A 17558-nucleotide genomic window follows, 5' to 3' on the forward strand; every position below is an offset into this window, starting at 1 on the left:
GGTTTCAGAATTTCTTCAAATTGTATTTCTGCTCCTTAATTATAATAAAAAGTAAATTGCAATAAATTGTGGGGCTCCTCCATGTAAGATATACGTAAGTAAATTTTCAACATATTGAAGCCACCCTACTGGTGGACAAGCCTGCTTTATGTGGTACCTGCCTTTCTGTGCCTCTAGATGGAGATCCTATCCATTTAACTCAGCCCTTTAGAGGGAACTGTGGGATGCTTCAATAGGAGCTCCACTTTGCTTTTCATACTCCATAGACCAAAAATTACTTTGTTCTTCGATTCCTGAGTTATAAAACTATTTTGATCTTAACAACTGGATTTCTGGACACACACTCCTCTTAAAACTTACCTGAAAAAAGGAAAGAAAATGCTATTCTGGTCTAGCTTTCTACAAAGTGTCCTGAATTATTTACTTTGCCTGAAATGTAGTGGTGAAACCCTCTGTCCTTTCAGTTGCCATTCTGCAAACGCACTCCAAGAAGTAAGCACCTCTGACAAGCTGTGTGCACTGTTGCAGGTGGGACTCAGAAGGAATTATATGAACTGTTGTATTCAGTCACCTTTACCGTACGGGCAACCATATGATATGGTTCCATCAGAGCACAGAGGAAAGCTTTGCCATAACTTCACCAAGACACTTGACTATTTGCTTGCTGGTTTGAGACCAAGGGTTCTTTACACACAATCCTAGCAAGAATAAGGAGACACATAAGTGGAAGTATATCCTCTAGTCCAGGAGGTAAAAACCCCTTTTTGTAGATCAAAACCAGTTAGATTAAAATATGCCTATTAAGCATATTTTTCAGGTTTGCCCAATGCATCAAGATGCTGAATTTAGCTTGTAATGATGTCAGCTGCCCAAAGACAGAATGCAAATTCTTTCTTGATTACACAGGTCCTGAAAAACAAAGACATATCTGTAGCCAAGACCATACTTTCAGAAAGATAATTAAGTGCCCTAGTACCAGTGGGCAACTAATAGCATAGCAAGTGTAATAGTAATGACAACAGCACCAATATAGTAGAAATACATAATTATCAAGACCTTTGAGGAAAAACTGCTTCTTTTTTTGCTGTTTCCTGAAACGAGATGTATTATGCTGTGGTTGTTTGGTTTGGTTTTTTGGGTTTTTTTTTCTATGCTGCTTATAATTTTCTCTGTGTAATTTGGAATACAAACCAGTTGGGCTTGTGGCACTGTATTTGTCAGTTTTAGACTATAAGAAGAGCAGTGAGTAGGATTTAGTTAATAGCTGTACAAATCTTCAGACCCTAACAATAGCACTGAGGCAGCGATATTGATGCTAGCACTGCCACCTACTCATGTACAGTTCCCTGCTGACTTTGGGTGGGTATTTTTATTTTTGCTTTATTTCAGTTGTTGTTAGTGGCACAATGTTAGTTTGCTTTTGTTAATTCTCTACAACTCTGATCTACTTGTTTCAAGATTTATTTTGCCCTTAGGCACCCTTCATGATGAGATGGGGGAAAGTAGATCCAGACAGGCCCACAGAATATCTTTTTTTGTAGGATATGTGTTGATTGAGAAAAACAAAAATACATGAAAATAAGAAGAATAGACCACACCAAGGCAGCAACACTTTGCAAAGATGTTTCTAGTTTCAAACAGATTGTAGAAAGTAGCTCATGTGGTGAAGATTTTAGCCTGGTATTTGGGAATTTTCTGAAATGCATTTTTTACTAAAAGACAGACTAGATCTGTAATCTCTCTTAAAGTCTGTAATAAATCCTAACTAATGTACCTAGTATATTTGTCACAAGCTTAGAGGTTTTGTTTCTCTCTTTTTTTTTCACACCATGGCTTTAAATGGTGCCAGGAAGGAATTTAGAATCAAACCCAGCACAGTTCAGGATGAAAATCAGTTCAGGAACAAAAATTAAACCTATTATTGCTACAGCAAGAGTCAAATCCATTTTACATAGATTCAGACTGGAGAGGAACTGGATCAAAGAGGGGAAGTTAAGAAAGCAAAATTTACTTCTGTTTGAGATTTGAGTGCTGAAAAGCGTTGAGTAGCAGTGTACATAGGTTCCTGGGTTAATGCCATTTAAATCACAAATATAACTTTCAGGTACAGATCATTTGTTGTTTCTTTCATGTCTTGACCTTTACATGCTTTCAGAGGATTCAAAAAAAACATTAAATCCTTACCATATTTAACTTGGCAATATGCACAATACAGAGGAAGGATTTGTCTAACAAACTTTGACAGGCATGGCGTATCAGCCATTTTAAAAAAAAACATATACAACATTTCTACAGTTTGTTTTGTGACAAATGCTGGAGATCTATTCCAAATTTGAAATTACAATGATTGCTACAAGATTCATCTGTACCAAAGGGGTGGGATCCTGTCAGGGCAAGTAGAAAGCACAGTCAGCAGAATGCAATACCTAAGTAGTATAATACCTAAGAATGTAATACCTAAGAATGCAAAACCTACTGTTTGATTTTTTAGCCAGTGTCCAAGAAACAAAAGATGAAGAAATAGATCCATTTGACATTGACTCAGGAAAAGAATTTTCTAATTTTGAGGATCATGATCCTAAGGGATCATGCAGTCCTTGTCCCTTCTCCTTGTCCTCCCATTTCTGCAGGCCTCCTCCTCAGGGTCTGCAATAGAATAGGATGAATAACGTCGATGGCATCATTTTGCTTCCTCACACTCACCACGGTTCCCTTTTACAATGAACCAGCCTACAGATGTCAACCACCAGACCTCTGTTTTGCTGTTCCAAGCAACTACTAGGGAGGTAAATGAAGGAAAGTAAAGCAGATTGTGGCTGCCAGCACGATCTGTGAAGGTTTACTACAGCCTGTGCCATCCGGGACTACATTTCTCATTGTGAGTGGTAAAGGCGGTCAGGTCAACCCACCCATGCCCTGCTTCTGCCTGTCTGCTAGTCACTGCAAAAAGACCTGGCATCACACCAGGCCAAAAGTGCATGTAACACGTAGCTCACCAAATCCCCCAGTTCTGCCCCAAGACCTTCTCTAGTCAAAAGAAGGGAAGGGAACGGTTTTCATCACTATGAATTCTTTAGAGGGGAGAAACTACTGCACTGGAAGTGTTTCCCAACTACATATAAAATACCAAACTGTGAATTATTTTATATGTGGATTTCTTGCTTTGGACATTTTCCATGCAGTGATTATGGTGTTTGTATTCCACAGAGTCATATATGTTTTAAAATATATTTCAGAAGATGAACTCAGTTGATTTTCAGGTCACAAGAGAAATTTCTTGCCTTTTCTGGGTATTTTCTGTTTAGCAAGAATGCACTTAGTACAGCAGGATAAATTATAGTAGCCCACAGGAGTCAGTGCCGTGTTGTGCAACTCACACAAACACCCACGGGCTTGCAGAGGAGAGCTCTGTTTCTTCAAGAATAAGATCTGGTATGTCTCATAACGGGAGGTCATTTTACCTTAAAATGCCTCTGCCCCATAGGTCTGCCTGATGAATACCATCTGTTCCCGTAACAAATGCCTCTCCAGCAAGAAAGATGGGCTCCATGGCATGACAAAAACAAAAGTACTTCACAGGCAGTCCTGTACCAAGGGAGCAAGTGGCCACAATAAGAAACAGAATCCTCACTACAGGCCTGATTCAGACCCTACTGGAGCCAACAGGAAAGAGTCCAGCAGGTTTCAGGTGGTCTTGGGTTAGGAAGTGTGCATACTCCTGTCTCTGCTCATATAGCGGCAGTACTTGAGGCAGAGATGTTACATGTCGATTGAAAAGAAATGCTTCTCCAGCCCTGTACCTTCTCGTTAACACACAGAGCAAAACACAGTTCACTTTACAATCATATTGATGCAAGCAAAGGAAGATTTTACTGGAGTGAGTGATAACAGGTGTGTTACTCCATACTTAAGAAAGCCATAGCTGTCAATGTAACTTGCAATCCAGGACTACCAGCCTTCTCATGGCAGGAAAGTTTTTTGCAAGGAGAGATCACTGGGAAAGGGACTGCTCTGCTTTGCTTCTATTCAAAAAAACACAGTGGAATCCTATTCCTAACAAGTAAAATTACCTTTTAGCCTTCATCCAGCTTCTTGCAGCCCAGATAATAAAATCAGGGGAATTAATAAGAATTACCAATATTTCCACTGGAACTGGAAATGTGTCCCTGCCCTTGCAGGTGGGTTGGAACTAGACAGTCTTTAAGGTCCCTTAACCAACCCAAACCATTCTATAATTCTAAGTGGGTAAAAATTCAGATGAAAAGACTTTGGAACAAAGTTAGCTGTGAGACGGCAATTTGGTTTCACAATGAGTTTCAAGGTTTTAAAATAAATATCAGTTTCTCAGTGGAATGAAAAAAGAAAACCAACCAAAAACCTGAACGTTTTGTTGAAATGGAATTGTAGAGAAACATTTGTTTTTTTATCATAAAGCACAATTTTTTCAGCTCGGATCCTCTCTCACTCTCTTCCCTTCTTGCTCCCCCTCTCACTCTGTCACCAGAGGTAGCTGCAGAGCCCTGGATCACAAACTATTTTCAGCTGAATTTTTTTTAAATCAGTTCACCTCTGTGAGTTATTTTGTCTTTTTGTCAAAAATGCATTCTGTTAGGAATGTTCATGAACAACTCTGCTTGGGAGGAGTTCTTAGCTTGTCCCAAAAAATTGATATCTCACACATCTAACTGGACAGCCAGCTGCTCAGCTGTGAGGCTGTGGGTGAAAAGCACACAGTGAATTGCTGAAACGACAGTCCTATATATTAAAGATATACTCCTGGCTATACTCCTGGCTATTTTTTGCACACAGTATAAATTTTGTTATATTCCACTCAGCCTATTCTTACTGTACAAAGCATATATTTAATTAAAACATTCCTCATCACAGTTTTGTTCTCTTGAACCTGATCACAAGGATTTTAGGGATGTACCTGTGAACAGATTGTAGGAAAACTGTCTGTCCAACCTTATGTTCCTCTGTTCTCTTCAACATGGAATTCATAAACAAATCAGCTGCTTTTACAAGCAAAGGCAAATGCGTGAGCCCCACCTTCTGCCAGTTGTATTTCTTTAAGTGCAAATTACAAGATTACAAAACAGCCTCAGAATAAAAACCTTTACAGTGGTATAGCATTTTGACTTTTCCACAGAGACAGACTTGCTTACTTTTCTTAGAGGTCAGAAGGAGTTTTGCTGTTGTGCTGACATTTTGCATCATCTTCTTCCTTTTGCATCTGAAAGAAAATACGCAGTGCTGAAATGACAGTGAAAATGCATTGCTCTGTTTATGTGACACAGATTGTATATGTCTGTGCATCAGCAGGTTAGTCACAAGGGCCAGAGGAGGATTCCTTAATCCCTGATGTGTAGAGGAGCCAAACATCACTGAACTTTCTGTCTTCCTTTGATTGCACCACCACTTTTAGAAGCTCTGCCTTAAAGAAGTGATGCCTTATGGGTGGGGAAAAAAGGAGAGAATTCCAGTTAGAAAGAGCCTAACTTCTCTGTTACATCTGGCCTTCATGCCTCAATAATCACTTGAGCACAGCTCATAAATAATGAGCGCTTGGAGACTGGCTGTACAATTCCAGTGCATTCTATTGACTTCCAGGGGATGCACAAAAGGATAGTACATATCCTGAAGGCAAAAGCATGTGCGTTTTTCTTGGTCTTCTATCAAATGCATATTGCCAGTAGTTTAATTACTATTTATTGAGTACTGCCAGCAGGCTATACGGGTTACAAAAAGAATTGCTGTATATAAACTGAACTGATTTTTATCTGGTTTTTTCTCTATCATTACCCTGCTATCCATTTCAGACTTTTTCTCGTAGCTTTATATGATAAAGATTAAAAATATTGTAATTTGAAAGAAATGAGAAAAGTACAAGCAAGCAAGCATCAAGAGATAACTTTATAACATTAAAAAACCCAAACAAACAACAACCCCTTTTCCAGTTACAAATAGTCAAATCACACTGAAATGGAAAAATATAAATAAAAATTGTACACATCTAACCAGATTGTCAGATGCTCAACTGAGGTATGTTTACTAACTCTATTGACTTCAACAGATCTACATTTTTTTTTGTTTATTTGCAGACTAATAACTTTAGTTTGATGCAGTGCCAAAATCTTTTCAAGTGTTGACAATAAAAGTAACAGCAGTGTAAGAAAATCAGAGGGACACATGGCACAAACTTGTTCCCTAAACCTCACAGAAACATACCCAGATGGAACATGAAGGAAAGATGGAAACATAAGACACCTTCATGTGATCTGGCTCCTGGTAAACTGCATCTTCACCTCAGGTTAGAAGAATGGCATACCCTCAGGACTAGACTTAGGAATAGGGCTTGAAATGAGCAAAGTGAACTATTTTATTGGTAGGAAAGAAATCCAAATACAGATCCAGTTCCAAATTGTTAAGGTCAATATTAATTTTATAACTGGATAAAGAGAAAAATGCATCTGAGAACTTAAAAATCTAGATGTGGATTCATATGTCTTTGTCACATATTTAGAGGTATCTTACTGGTATGTTACTCCTAAAGGGATATTATATGTTGTAAGGTGTTTTCATCAGCCAAAGCTGACTGGTCCTTCTGAATACATCTTCTACCTTTAAACTCTTTCCAAGTAGAATTTTTGGGATCCATTTCCTAAAAGCAAAGTGACTAATTTAATGGTGATACCTGTTTTGTTTTCTTTCCTCTGCAGGCTTAAGTGATAACTGGGTATCTTGTTAGCAGAGCAGAAATGAATAACTCAACATATATAAACTCTTCCACTGAAAATGTGATGGCTTTGGAGAGCCCCTATAAAACTGTTGAGGTGGTCTTCATCGTCCTGGTAGCAGGGTCTCTCAGTCTAGTCACCATAATTGGCAACATCCTGGTCATGGTGTCGATCAAAGTCAACAGGCACCTGCAGACTGTCAACAACTATTTCCTGTTCAGCTTGGCTTGCGCTGACTTGATCATCGGCATCTTTTCCATGAACCTGTACACCCTCTACACTGTGATAGGCTACTGGCCCTTGGGGCCTGTGGTGTGTGACCTCTGGCTGGCTCTTGACTATGTGGTCAGCAATGCCTCTGTAATGAACCTCCTCATTATCAGCTTTGACAGATACTTCTGTGTCACCAAACCTCTGACATATCCTGTAAAGCGGACCACTAAGATGGCAGGCATGATGATTGCAGCTGCATGGGTCCTGTCCTTCATTCTGTGGGCCCCTGCAATTCTCTTCTGGCAGTTCATTGTGGGAGGAAGGACTGTCCCAGATGGAGATTGCTACATCCAGTTTTTTTCTAATGCTGCTGTCACTTTCGGTACTGCCATTGCAGCTTTCTATTTGCCTGTTATCATCATGACTGTCCTTTACTGGCAAATCTCTCGAGCCAGTAAGAGTCGGATAAAGAAAGGGAAAAAGGAAGCTGCCCAAAACCAAGATACAGTTTCCCCCAGCCTTGTCCAAGGTAAAATAGTGAAACCAAACAATAACAACCTCCCAACCAGTGGGGATGGGTTGGAGCACAGCAAAATTCAGAATGGAAAAACCACTGGAGAGACTGTGACGGAGAACTGTGTTCAAGGGGAGGAGAAGGAGAGCTCCAATGACTCCACCTCTGTCAGTGTGGTTGCTTCCAACATGAAAGAGGATGAAGCTGCCAAAGATGCCAGCCAGGCTTCCGCATCCCAAGACCATCTCAAAGCAGAGAACTCCAAGCTGACGTGCATTAGGATAGTCACCAAGTCCCAAAAGAGTGACTGCTGTGCACCCACCAACACTACCGTGGAGATTGTAGGCACCAACGGGGAGGAGAAGCAGAATAGTGTAGCACGGAAAATCGTCAAGATGACAAAGCAGCCAGCCAAAAAGAAACCACCTCCTTCTAGAGAGAAAAAAGTGACAAGAACTATTTTGGCTATCCTCCTGGCCTTCATCATCACCTGGACCCCATACAACGTGATGGTGCTCATCAACAGCTTCTGCACATCCTGCATCCCCGGCACTGTGTGGACCATAGGTTATTGGCTTTGTTATATCAACAGCACCATCAACCCTGCTTGCTATGCGCTCTGCAATGCTACTTTCAAGAAGACGTTTAAGCACCTTCTTATGTGTCATTACAAGAATATAGGAGCTACAAGGTAAAAATAATAATAAAAATAATACTGAAAAGGGTGAAGAAGTTCCAAATTAATTTAAAAAAAAAAATGCCATAGCACTTTATGCTCTTCTATGGAATGTGCAATCCAGGATGTTAGTGGAAATATTGACGTGGGGCATCAGCTCCACTCCTGAGAACTACATTTAAAAACATTTTTTTAATTATTGAAATTAATCTTGAGGACGTGGGGATGCTTGAGGAAGTATTCAAGTATGTGGACTGGAAGCACAGTTCCTTGCTTTCTGAGAGTATTCTGCAGAAAGGCTTTAGAGTGTAAAAAGTTTTGGTCATTCTGTGTAAAAACCTTGTTGGGGGGTGGGTTGTTCTTTTTTTTTTCTCTCCCCACCCCCACCCCCCCACCCCCGTGTCTGTTTAATATGTCTTCATCTAGGAGGAAAAAAAAAAAAGGAATTTTAACAATGATTGTGTGGAAGAGGCATAGGAGTTTGGAGGATTATTACATAATCCAAATGAATCATAGTAGAAGGTTTCTGTTGTCTAAAGCTTTTTTGTCACTGTTATGTAAGAATGTTAATGTTAGGTAAATCATGGTGAAAGTTATTTTATGTTGTTTATAACACTACCATTTCTAAAACTGCATCAGTTCCGAAATGTATTTATGTTCAACTTGTAACCGTTGCCTAATACTTGTATCATTCAAAGTCTGCCTCTAGCCCCCTTCTAGGGGCTTTTGTTCCATGATTCTTTCATCATGTCAAGGTAAAAGTGAAAAAAGACCGTCTTTTCCAGACTGCTACATCCCAAGACTATTTCAGCATTCATGTAAACCAAAGCTTTTGAGACAATTTTGTTCACTTTGTTTGTTGTATAACATCTACCTGTGGATTTGTCATTTACCTCCATCAGCCTTTCCTTCCTTTTTGTAGCTTTCCTGTCCAGGGTACAAAGACTGAATATCAAAGGAAGTTGTAAATTCGAAGAAAGGTCTCATCCAGTCAGCCACTACAGTGGCCAAACAGAGGGCCTCAGGTGAAGAATAAGAACAAGGTTATTACTAGGAAAATGGAGGGAAGTTAAATCCTTTTAAAATCTGATGTACAAACGAAGAGGTTTGCTGAGGCTCCACAGAATGAATAGTTAATATTGGATCACTCTGCTCTTGGGCAGTCAAAAGATGATTCACATTTATTGAGGAAATGAACAAGACGGACTGACATGCCCACATGGATCAAGCTCTGCCTAAGTCCTCAGTGTGAAACCAGTGTCCTTCCTGGGTGTATCCTGGACAAGATGTTTACTTTGTGGAAAAGATATTGGCTATATTGCCTTTTGTACCAGCTGGGAGCAATATTTTGACTGTAAGCCAAGGGATAACACTAATAAAAAGGCAGAGAGGAAAACAGTGAATTCACAAAACCATATACTGAAATAGTTTGGATGGGAGGCTGGCAGGGGTCAAGTTCAAATATTACCTGCTACTCCAACCAGTTCAAATTCAGATTCTCTCTGCCTGGTAACGAATTTACTATTTCAATATTTGATATTTACTGTAGCACTGAGCGGACAGAAGAAAGTGTATCAGATGACTGAAAATAGCAATTGTCTGCGAGTTATGCATATTCTACTTACCTCCTTCTTAGTAACTCTAACTTCCAGGCACTAGGGAAGGTAGACCTACAGGTTTTATTACCCAAAAAAGTAGCTTGCTGCATAGACAGTGTCCTAAGAGACTGTCTTCTGGATTGAAAGCCACCTACCAAGTAGGACACCAAATCATTCTGTTATTTCATTCTACCACTTTAGAGTCTTCCAAAACGCACTGCAAAATAGCAGCCTTCAAGATTACAGGGAAATTAATCTTGCAGACTTAACTTTTACATTTGACGAGCTTATTGAAACACAGTGTCAAAGCACTTTGGCAATATGACAATTTTCATGTTTCGAAGTACAAATTCCTAGCAGAAGGTGAAAATGAGGAGGATTAAACTGCAGTAAATTAAGGCCACATTAATCTCAGGATTAATGTGTCTTAATACGCATTCATTGATTTTAGACCCCTAGTGATTTCATTCTAATATATCTAAGTGTCTCCATACAGCCAAGGGTCTAATTTTGCAATCCTTACTCACCTTGAGTCATATCTACTATACTACTTTCATCTTCCTGCTTGTAAGGAAGAATAATTCAATGATAAGGCTTGCAAAATTGAGTGCTGCTTGTCTTTTAAAACTACATTCACCAGGCTTATCTTGACAGGTCAGGGGAAAGATTTACATGATCATTTCTACTTCATTCATCCTTCTACAGTGTTAAAAAATTCAGATAAAAACCAAAGATAAAATGAAATCTGTTCATCTGTTAATTTCATTTTCTTTAGAAAAGTTTCATAAAAGGAACACACCTGCTTCTTTCTTTCAGCAAGTGCTATGGGTATCAATAGTACAGGTACTCAAATTGGGAAATAATGGTTTGTATATTCTTATCTAATCTTTTAGGTCCAGTTTTCCAGCAGGTGTGCAAAGCCTTTATTCTGACCTTTGAAACTGTCACTTGTTTATAAGTTATGAATTCTTCTAACAGCTAGGGACACTTCTACAAGTTAAAAAGTGCAAATTAGAGATTACAATTATACGTTTTCAACACTCAAAATAGCATGCAAAAAAAAAAAAAATTTGGGGCCAATATTATGAAACAAACAAAAAAAACCCCAAATCTTGAGTTTGAAGCTTTCAAGCACTTTTCTCTAGCACCATCCCCACTTTTGATCCTAAAGGATAGCATGCTTTGGTTTGTGTTATAGTACATTTAAAAGGCTTGCAGGACACACAATTGTGAGTTTCCACCTTGTACCAGTTCAATAAAAAAATATTCCCATGGTACATCCACATTCACAGCCAACTACACAATGTAAAAGTAGATGACATAATGCACCTACACATGTATGCACAGGCATGCAAACACACACCCCAAAGTGATTTATATACATGGAAAATATTCACATAACTTTCAAGATATTGCATGGGGTTTTGTCTGTGTTGCACTCGTTGGGAACTGGTGGGAGGTGCAGAGCCAACAGTTACTCATGACACTGTCTACCCCTTCCACAAGGCAGAGAGGAGGCAGAGCCTGCCCTGAGATACTGGGAACCTCGCGGGTCTTCAGCTGATTGTGGCTTATCAAAAAAAAAAAAAAAAAAAAAAAGAAGGGGGGATAATCTTTCCAAGATGCAAAATAGTTTGTTCTTTTGAACATCTTTTGAGTTCTCATGTCTTTCCTTTGTGTCCCAAACCACGTTCACCAGGTTTCACTTCCCTTCTGAGTGATAGTTCTGCAAGATCTAGATGTCGGTCTTGAAGAGCAGCGCTCCCTGGGTACCTCCTCCAGCTTCCCCAGCTGTCACCTGCGCCCCGTCGCCCACAAGGCCCCAGGTGCTGCTGGTGCTGCCACATCTTCACCTTGGGCTTGGCCGGAGGATCCCAGCGGCATGTCCACACCATGCTGGCCACTTTTGTTTCACACAGAAATTGAGCAAACTGTGCAGGTGATGCATGAGAAAAATAACAGAAAACAATGACAAAAAACTGCAGCTAGCACTTCTTGCCCTTTCCTTTTCTTCCTCTTAATTATTTCCAGAAACAAGCTAAAACGGAAAAGGCCCACCCAATCTTTGGCAGCAACCCTGCTGCAGCAGGATCTGTCATGTCGGCAGCTCATGGGGAGTGACTGGTACTGTCACAGGCTGGTCCTACCTTCACTCTCCAGGGAGAGAACAACAGCCTGAAGATAAGTCCATCCAGCTGGCACCTTTTCTGAGCCTGAAAGGCATCTGTGGTTTAAAAAATAAAAAGAGAGGGAGGAAAAGAGAAAGAAAGAGAAAACCTGAAGTAATGTTAGGGAATCTGCTTTCCAGTGAGGGCTAAACCTAACAAAAATTTTTATCAGCCTTCTTTCTGTTTGGGATTTTCATTTGATTTACTAGGATTCATGAGGATCTGTTCAGAGATAGCAAAGTGTTTGAACATTGCCTGATGAAAAATCATCCAAAGGCAACAAACACTTCCATATAGGTCAGATTGCTTTTCTTTCTTTCTTTTTTACCTCACAAACGCTCATGGGGATAGAAGTAAGGACCCCAGGGATCAGTTGTTTGACATCTACAAAGCACAAAGGAGACAAAAGCAAGTGTTAAATCTATCACACCTCTGTTTTATATTTTTCTGGTGGAGGAAAATGTATTTACAGAGGAGGCATCTTTAGTGAGCGTGGCCATGGTGAGAACAGCCCACACATCAGTGAGAAAACCTTCAGGGTGGCCCAGCTGCTCCTGGCCATCCCAGCCAGGCCAGGAGCACAAGGGAATGGGCATTTTTTTTGTTTGTGTTCTCATCTCCTGATGGATTTGAATGTGTCCATGTGTCTGCTTTGCAGTGGGGCTTCTTAGTAAACTCACTGCCCCCTTCTCCAGTTTTGACTGATTTTGATCCCAGTTCTTCATTCCTATGGATGCAACAGCTGCCCCAGTGCTGCCTGGGGATACAGGTCCTGGTTTTGCCTGTGGTGCTGAGGTGGCACACTTTGAATTTTCACTTCCACTGACACCACTTCCCCTTGCCACTTCTGTTGCCAAAAAATGGTCCTGGCCTTGCAGTATAAATGGGTAAAGCATCCTCACAGCCGTCATGCTGCAAAGCTGATGTGATGCAGCTGGGGCAGGCAGGAAGAATGCTGCTGATTTTTGTTTTCCCTTCCTCCCGTTACAATAATTTCTAAAAATCTTTATTTTTTTGACAAATCAGGATGCTTCTTGTGAGAAGCTAAAGTCTTAGGAAAGAAACAGCAAGAAAACAAACTTTCTTTCTCTGTGTGGGGAGTGTTTGCTGACAGGTAGTGGGTTTGGACTCTAATGCTTTTGATATTTTTAAAGATCACTTCCTAGATGGCTCTGTGCTCTGAACTGACAGCAGTTCAAGTGGTAAAAGTTGAGAAGCAAAAAGTAGGTGTTTTACATCCCTGGCTCTACAGATGTTTTATATAACATGTCCAGAGACATTTGCTAGGGTGTGATTTCGATACAGTATTGCTTTTATTTCTCTTGTGTATCATGAAAAGCTCTAGACTTTAAAGATTTTTTTTTTAATTTATAGAAAATCTTTCTCTGAAGGAAGCTGAGAGATGGTCCTTAATCTGCTGTGGCTCCTTTTTTCATTTCTTTGCCTGTCTTTCCTCTTTTGTCATAGTCTTGACAAAAAGCTTTCCTCCTCCCTCACTTTAACAAGTATGTTGCCTGCGTTTCAGCTACAGGTGTGCAATTTCTCTTGCCTTTCAGGCACTGAATGCTGGCATTCAGATTCCTAAACCCCACCAAAATATTGCCTTCTCTAGCACGCAGATCCCCCTCCACTGAAGCCCACACTACTATGTGGAGTGAGAAGTTCCATAAATCCTTTCTGCATGGGTTTTAAATTGGAAGTAAAAACCCCACCAACCCTTGCGTGAAACAAAGACAAGTCAATTCTCTTCTTCCCCAGTTTTGTCACCTCCATATTAGAAAGAACAGTGGATAGCAGCAAAGAGTGAATGTTCTTGTACTGGAATATCATGCAGCAACCTGCACAGATTAATTTCATGCCCTGTGCAATGGTAAAGCAGCCCTCCCTTCCCCTGCATACCCTTCCATTCCTGTGCTTACTAGCAGAGCTTTCACTGAGAAACCAAGCCTAAGAATGTAATTATAGCAAGGCTGAGTTGGACATGAATCATTTACCACAACCAGTGCAATTATTTCTCCTGTATTTTTACTTCACGCCTTTTGCTATGGCCTGTTTTGCTACATTATGGAACTTGTGGGTTACACGAGCATATCAGTCCTTCCAGGCCTCCTATTTTAGGATACTGGGTAGACTTGTTGTACATGATTCATTCTGGTATTAACCAAATAAAGGGAAACAAATTCTGGTGTCTTTTTGCCTTCCAAAGCTCTGCATAACCTGAAAAGTGCCATTAGGTAACTACTCTTTTTCATTTTTTATAGTTACTTTTTTTTTTGATTATTCTTGCCAAGAAGCACACAGAAACTGTTTTCTTTGAGATGCCCCAAAGTGCTCTGAGTCTCTGGGAGAAGCAGCTGTGGGTGATATGGGAGGCAGCATGATCACAGTCTGTGTTACGGTGGCCTTTGGAAGGAAGGATTTTGCTGGGTATTTAACATTTGGACTGACTCACCTGACAGCACTGAAGAAAGCACAGCACAAGCTTGGTGTGCCCCAGCTTGCAAGGGGACAGATGGGTCACGGCTGGATTGCTTTTCTGTTCCCCCCAGCTCCTGTAGGCTGGGAGAAGGGAGGGAAGTTTTCTGCCCCCTCCAGCAGCTCTGTCTCTGCACCTGTACCCCAAAGACAGCCCTTCTCTGAAGCACATCATGGTAGTAGTGATAGTAATAATAATAAAAACACTAGTGAGAGTGCCATGGTTGCCAGTAAACACACCTTATATCTTATCCCTTAATTCTGGTGCCACTTTGCAGAGGTGGTTGGTAAGTTAGAGAGTAGCAGTTTGTAAATACCTTTAGATAGTGTGTTTTAACATGACCAACACCATATCTTGACTGTGTAAAAAAATACATTGTGTGTAATAATATCCAGATAAGGTTATAATGTAAATATAGCTACAATGAATGTCCAATTACTCTTCAAGCTCTACGTATGAGGAAAAACCTCATGTCTTCTTGAGACTTTTTTTTTTTAACTTAAGGGTATGGAAAACCTGTTACTCATTTGTATAAATAAACCAACTGCATTCTTTTCTTCAAAAGAAAATACTCTGCAAGAGAGAAGGGAATGCATTACATGTATGTGATATCCAAATTCATATGGTAAAAGTGGGAACTGAGGATCTTACAAGTCGGGGACTGGTCAAATTCTTGATGCCGTACATTTGATCTCATATAAATAAGATAAGCACAAGTTTATGGTTAGCTGAGTAAAGCTGACCCACTTGATTATATACATTATAGATATATATTTATATATGCTGTATCGATGTATACACATTATACACAACATTCATACAGTGAAAGCAAGGTCTGACAAAGTCATATTAACTGGGAATTTGGATGTAGTGTTGTGCTTCATTTGGAAGAAAAACATCTGTGTTATTCAGCAACATTCAAATATATTATGCAGGATGAAGGAAGGTCTTTCACCAAAACAACTCATGAAGGACTGAGGCAGTGAGGGTTTGAAATATCCAGAAGACAATTAAAATTACATGCAATATATGTGTATGTACTTCTGCTGAGTTGTATTCCTAGTTAAAGCATTGCATTAAACAGCAAATTATAATAATAAAAATGTTTTTGTATGTGGCATTTGTTCATTTTTTTCTTTTTACTGAATGAACTACCGTGTGAAATGTAAAACTGGGTTAATAAGTGGAGAAAAATAGTTTCCTGCAGTAGCGACAGGGCTGTGAGACTGACTGTAGTACTCAAGAAAAGAAATCTTTCTCTTTCCTGGCTTTCTTGGCAAGTGTGAAGTTCAAGAGAGATCTGGAGTACCTACTTTACTCATCTTTGTCTTGTCCACATCTCACTTCACCTCTTCCAGTGACTCTGCTTCCTTTAGAAGATTTCACCTTTAGCTGCAAGGTCCCTTCAGCAATCTGATAAGGGCCTTCCAATAAGACATTCCTCCATATATTTCTGTCATCCAAGTGTTAAATGGGAATAGGTAAGACACTTTTAGCCATGCTGTTTTATCAAAGCAAAAGGCATTTTTAGTTAATTATCAGGGGAGATGACACCACTAACACTCAAGTGTATTTTGAGCTACCTAGAAAGCATTTGGGAGTAGGAATAAAGAACAGAGGTTGCATACCTTCAACACCTCATGGTCTCAGGATACTGTCTCACCCCCACTTCAGGAGTAGACAGGGCTCAGATGCAGCAGAGGAAGCAAGTGGCAGAGACTGGGGAACCATTCCTGCCCAGGTAAACTGGGCATTCAGTGCACAGCCAGTCTAGCAATTTGACAAGTGGGTCTCTCCATATAGTGGGTGCATCAGCTCTGTCAGGATCAGGATACCTCATCCCAGCCACCCCAGAATGGAAAGAAGTTATTTTAATAAGATGGTCTATACTAACTTCTTCTAAATTTTTCCTTTCATAATATCTGAGGCTTTTCAGTGTTTCCACCTTTTCAGGACTTCACACCTGTCCTTACCCTCCCTGTTTAGGGCTTCCCACTATTGACATTTGCTTCAGTTCAAGCTCATCTTCAGCCATTTTATCCCCTTCCTTGTCCATAATCTTTCCACAATGAAAGTCAGAAAAGTCAGGGTTTAATCTGACTTTCTCAAAACAGTCAGATAAATGTATGTGCTGTAATATGTCCCCTTGCTCGCCTTGTATTTAAGCCCCTTGCACTCTGCAGAGCATATGCTCTACTAATAGACTGCAAGGTGGGAAAATGCTATTACATCTCTTTTTCAGGTAGATCCTGATTGTCAAGACACTTGTCAAGATCACAATAGAGACATGAATAGGTACCTGAACTCTGTTTTCCCCAGCCACAGTCTACTTATTTCTGATTCATCTCTTCCCTTCAAAGAACAGATTACCACTTTCAGACCCCGCTATGCTAACCATCACATCACAGACCATAGATGGAACTCAAATTGCCAGTATACTGCTACAGTCCAAGTAATTCTTTCTCTCACACACTACACCATCCTATAATGGCCAACATAGGGCTTCAGGGGGGCCTTGAGATGCCGATGGTGAGAGTTTTAACAGACGGAAAAGGTTTCTGCAAATACCATGATTAACTTCCAAATGGGTTGGGTTGCCAATCCCATTTGAAACACAGCACAGCAGGCCAAAACTTAACCCCTGGTCAATATATTTTGGAAAGCAGAGTCCAAAAAAATCCATTTTTCCAGCATGAACTTTATTTGTATGTGTATTTAAGGTCACTTAACATTACAGAAAGCCTACAACTAAGGGTACCTGTAAATTCAGAGCACTGACACTAAACATTTTTTGTCTTCCCAGAGGAGGTTTAGGCACATTTCACTGACTACACACATTTTTTGAAAACTTTGTTGCCAGAGTTGATCATAAACAGGGGAAAAGGGATGCAACTTGTGCCAAACTACTCATCTCCCTGCTTAAGCCATTTGCTCAGACTCAGTTTCACCACTGGGCTGTGAACAAGGATACCTTTTTCTTTAAAGGAGTAAAAACCACACTCGAGGGCAATAAAAATTGCCACCTCAATTTCCACATACAGTGATACTTACAGCTAATGTAACATCTAATAATATTCATCCTCTCCCCTCTAAAGAGATGTCTTTAGAGAATGTCCCCCAGACCAGAAGGGTCTTTATTAAGAACCTCCCTCTGAGAGCTTTTATTAGCAGAAAAA

General features: G+C 40.1%; 1 protein-coding gene across 5 annotated transcripts in view; it reads left to right on the forward strand.

Annotated features, from left to right (window-relative positions):
• Nucleotides 1–15500, forward strand: part of CHRM2 (cholinergic receptor muscarinic 2) — a 107393-nt gene extending 91893 nt beyond the window's left edge. For 4 of the 5 annotated variants that reach the window (XM_080390873.1, XM_080390875.1, XM_080390872.1 and 1 more), the window contains 2 exons: nt 6720–8155; nt 11438–15500. In XM_080390873.1, coding sequence (XP_080246999.1) covers nt 6759–8155; nt 11438–11459 — 1419 coding nt within the window. In that variant the 5' untranslated portion in view covers nt 6720–6758 and the 3' untranslated portion in view covers nt 11460–15500. Of the gene's footprint in view, nt 1–6719; nt 8525–11437 lie in introns of those variants that run through there. The other variant, XM_080390876.1, reaches the window with a different exon arrangement.
• Nucleotides 15501–17558: the final 2058 nt, after the last annotated feature.

This window comes from Falco punctatus, assembly GCF_963210335.1.
Source record: "Falco punctatus genome assembly, chromosome: 6".
Lineage (NCBI taxonomy): Eukaryota > Metazoa > Chordata > Aves > Falconiformes > Falconidae > Falco > Falco punctatus.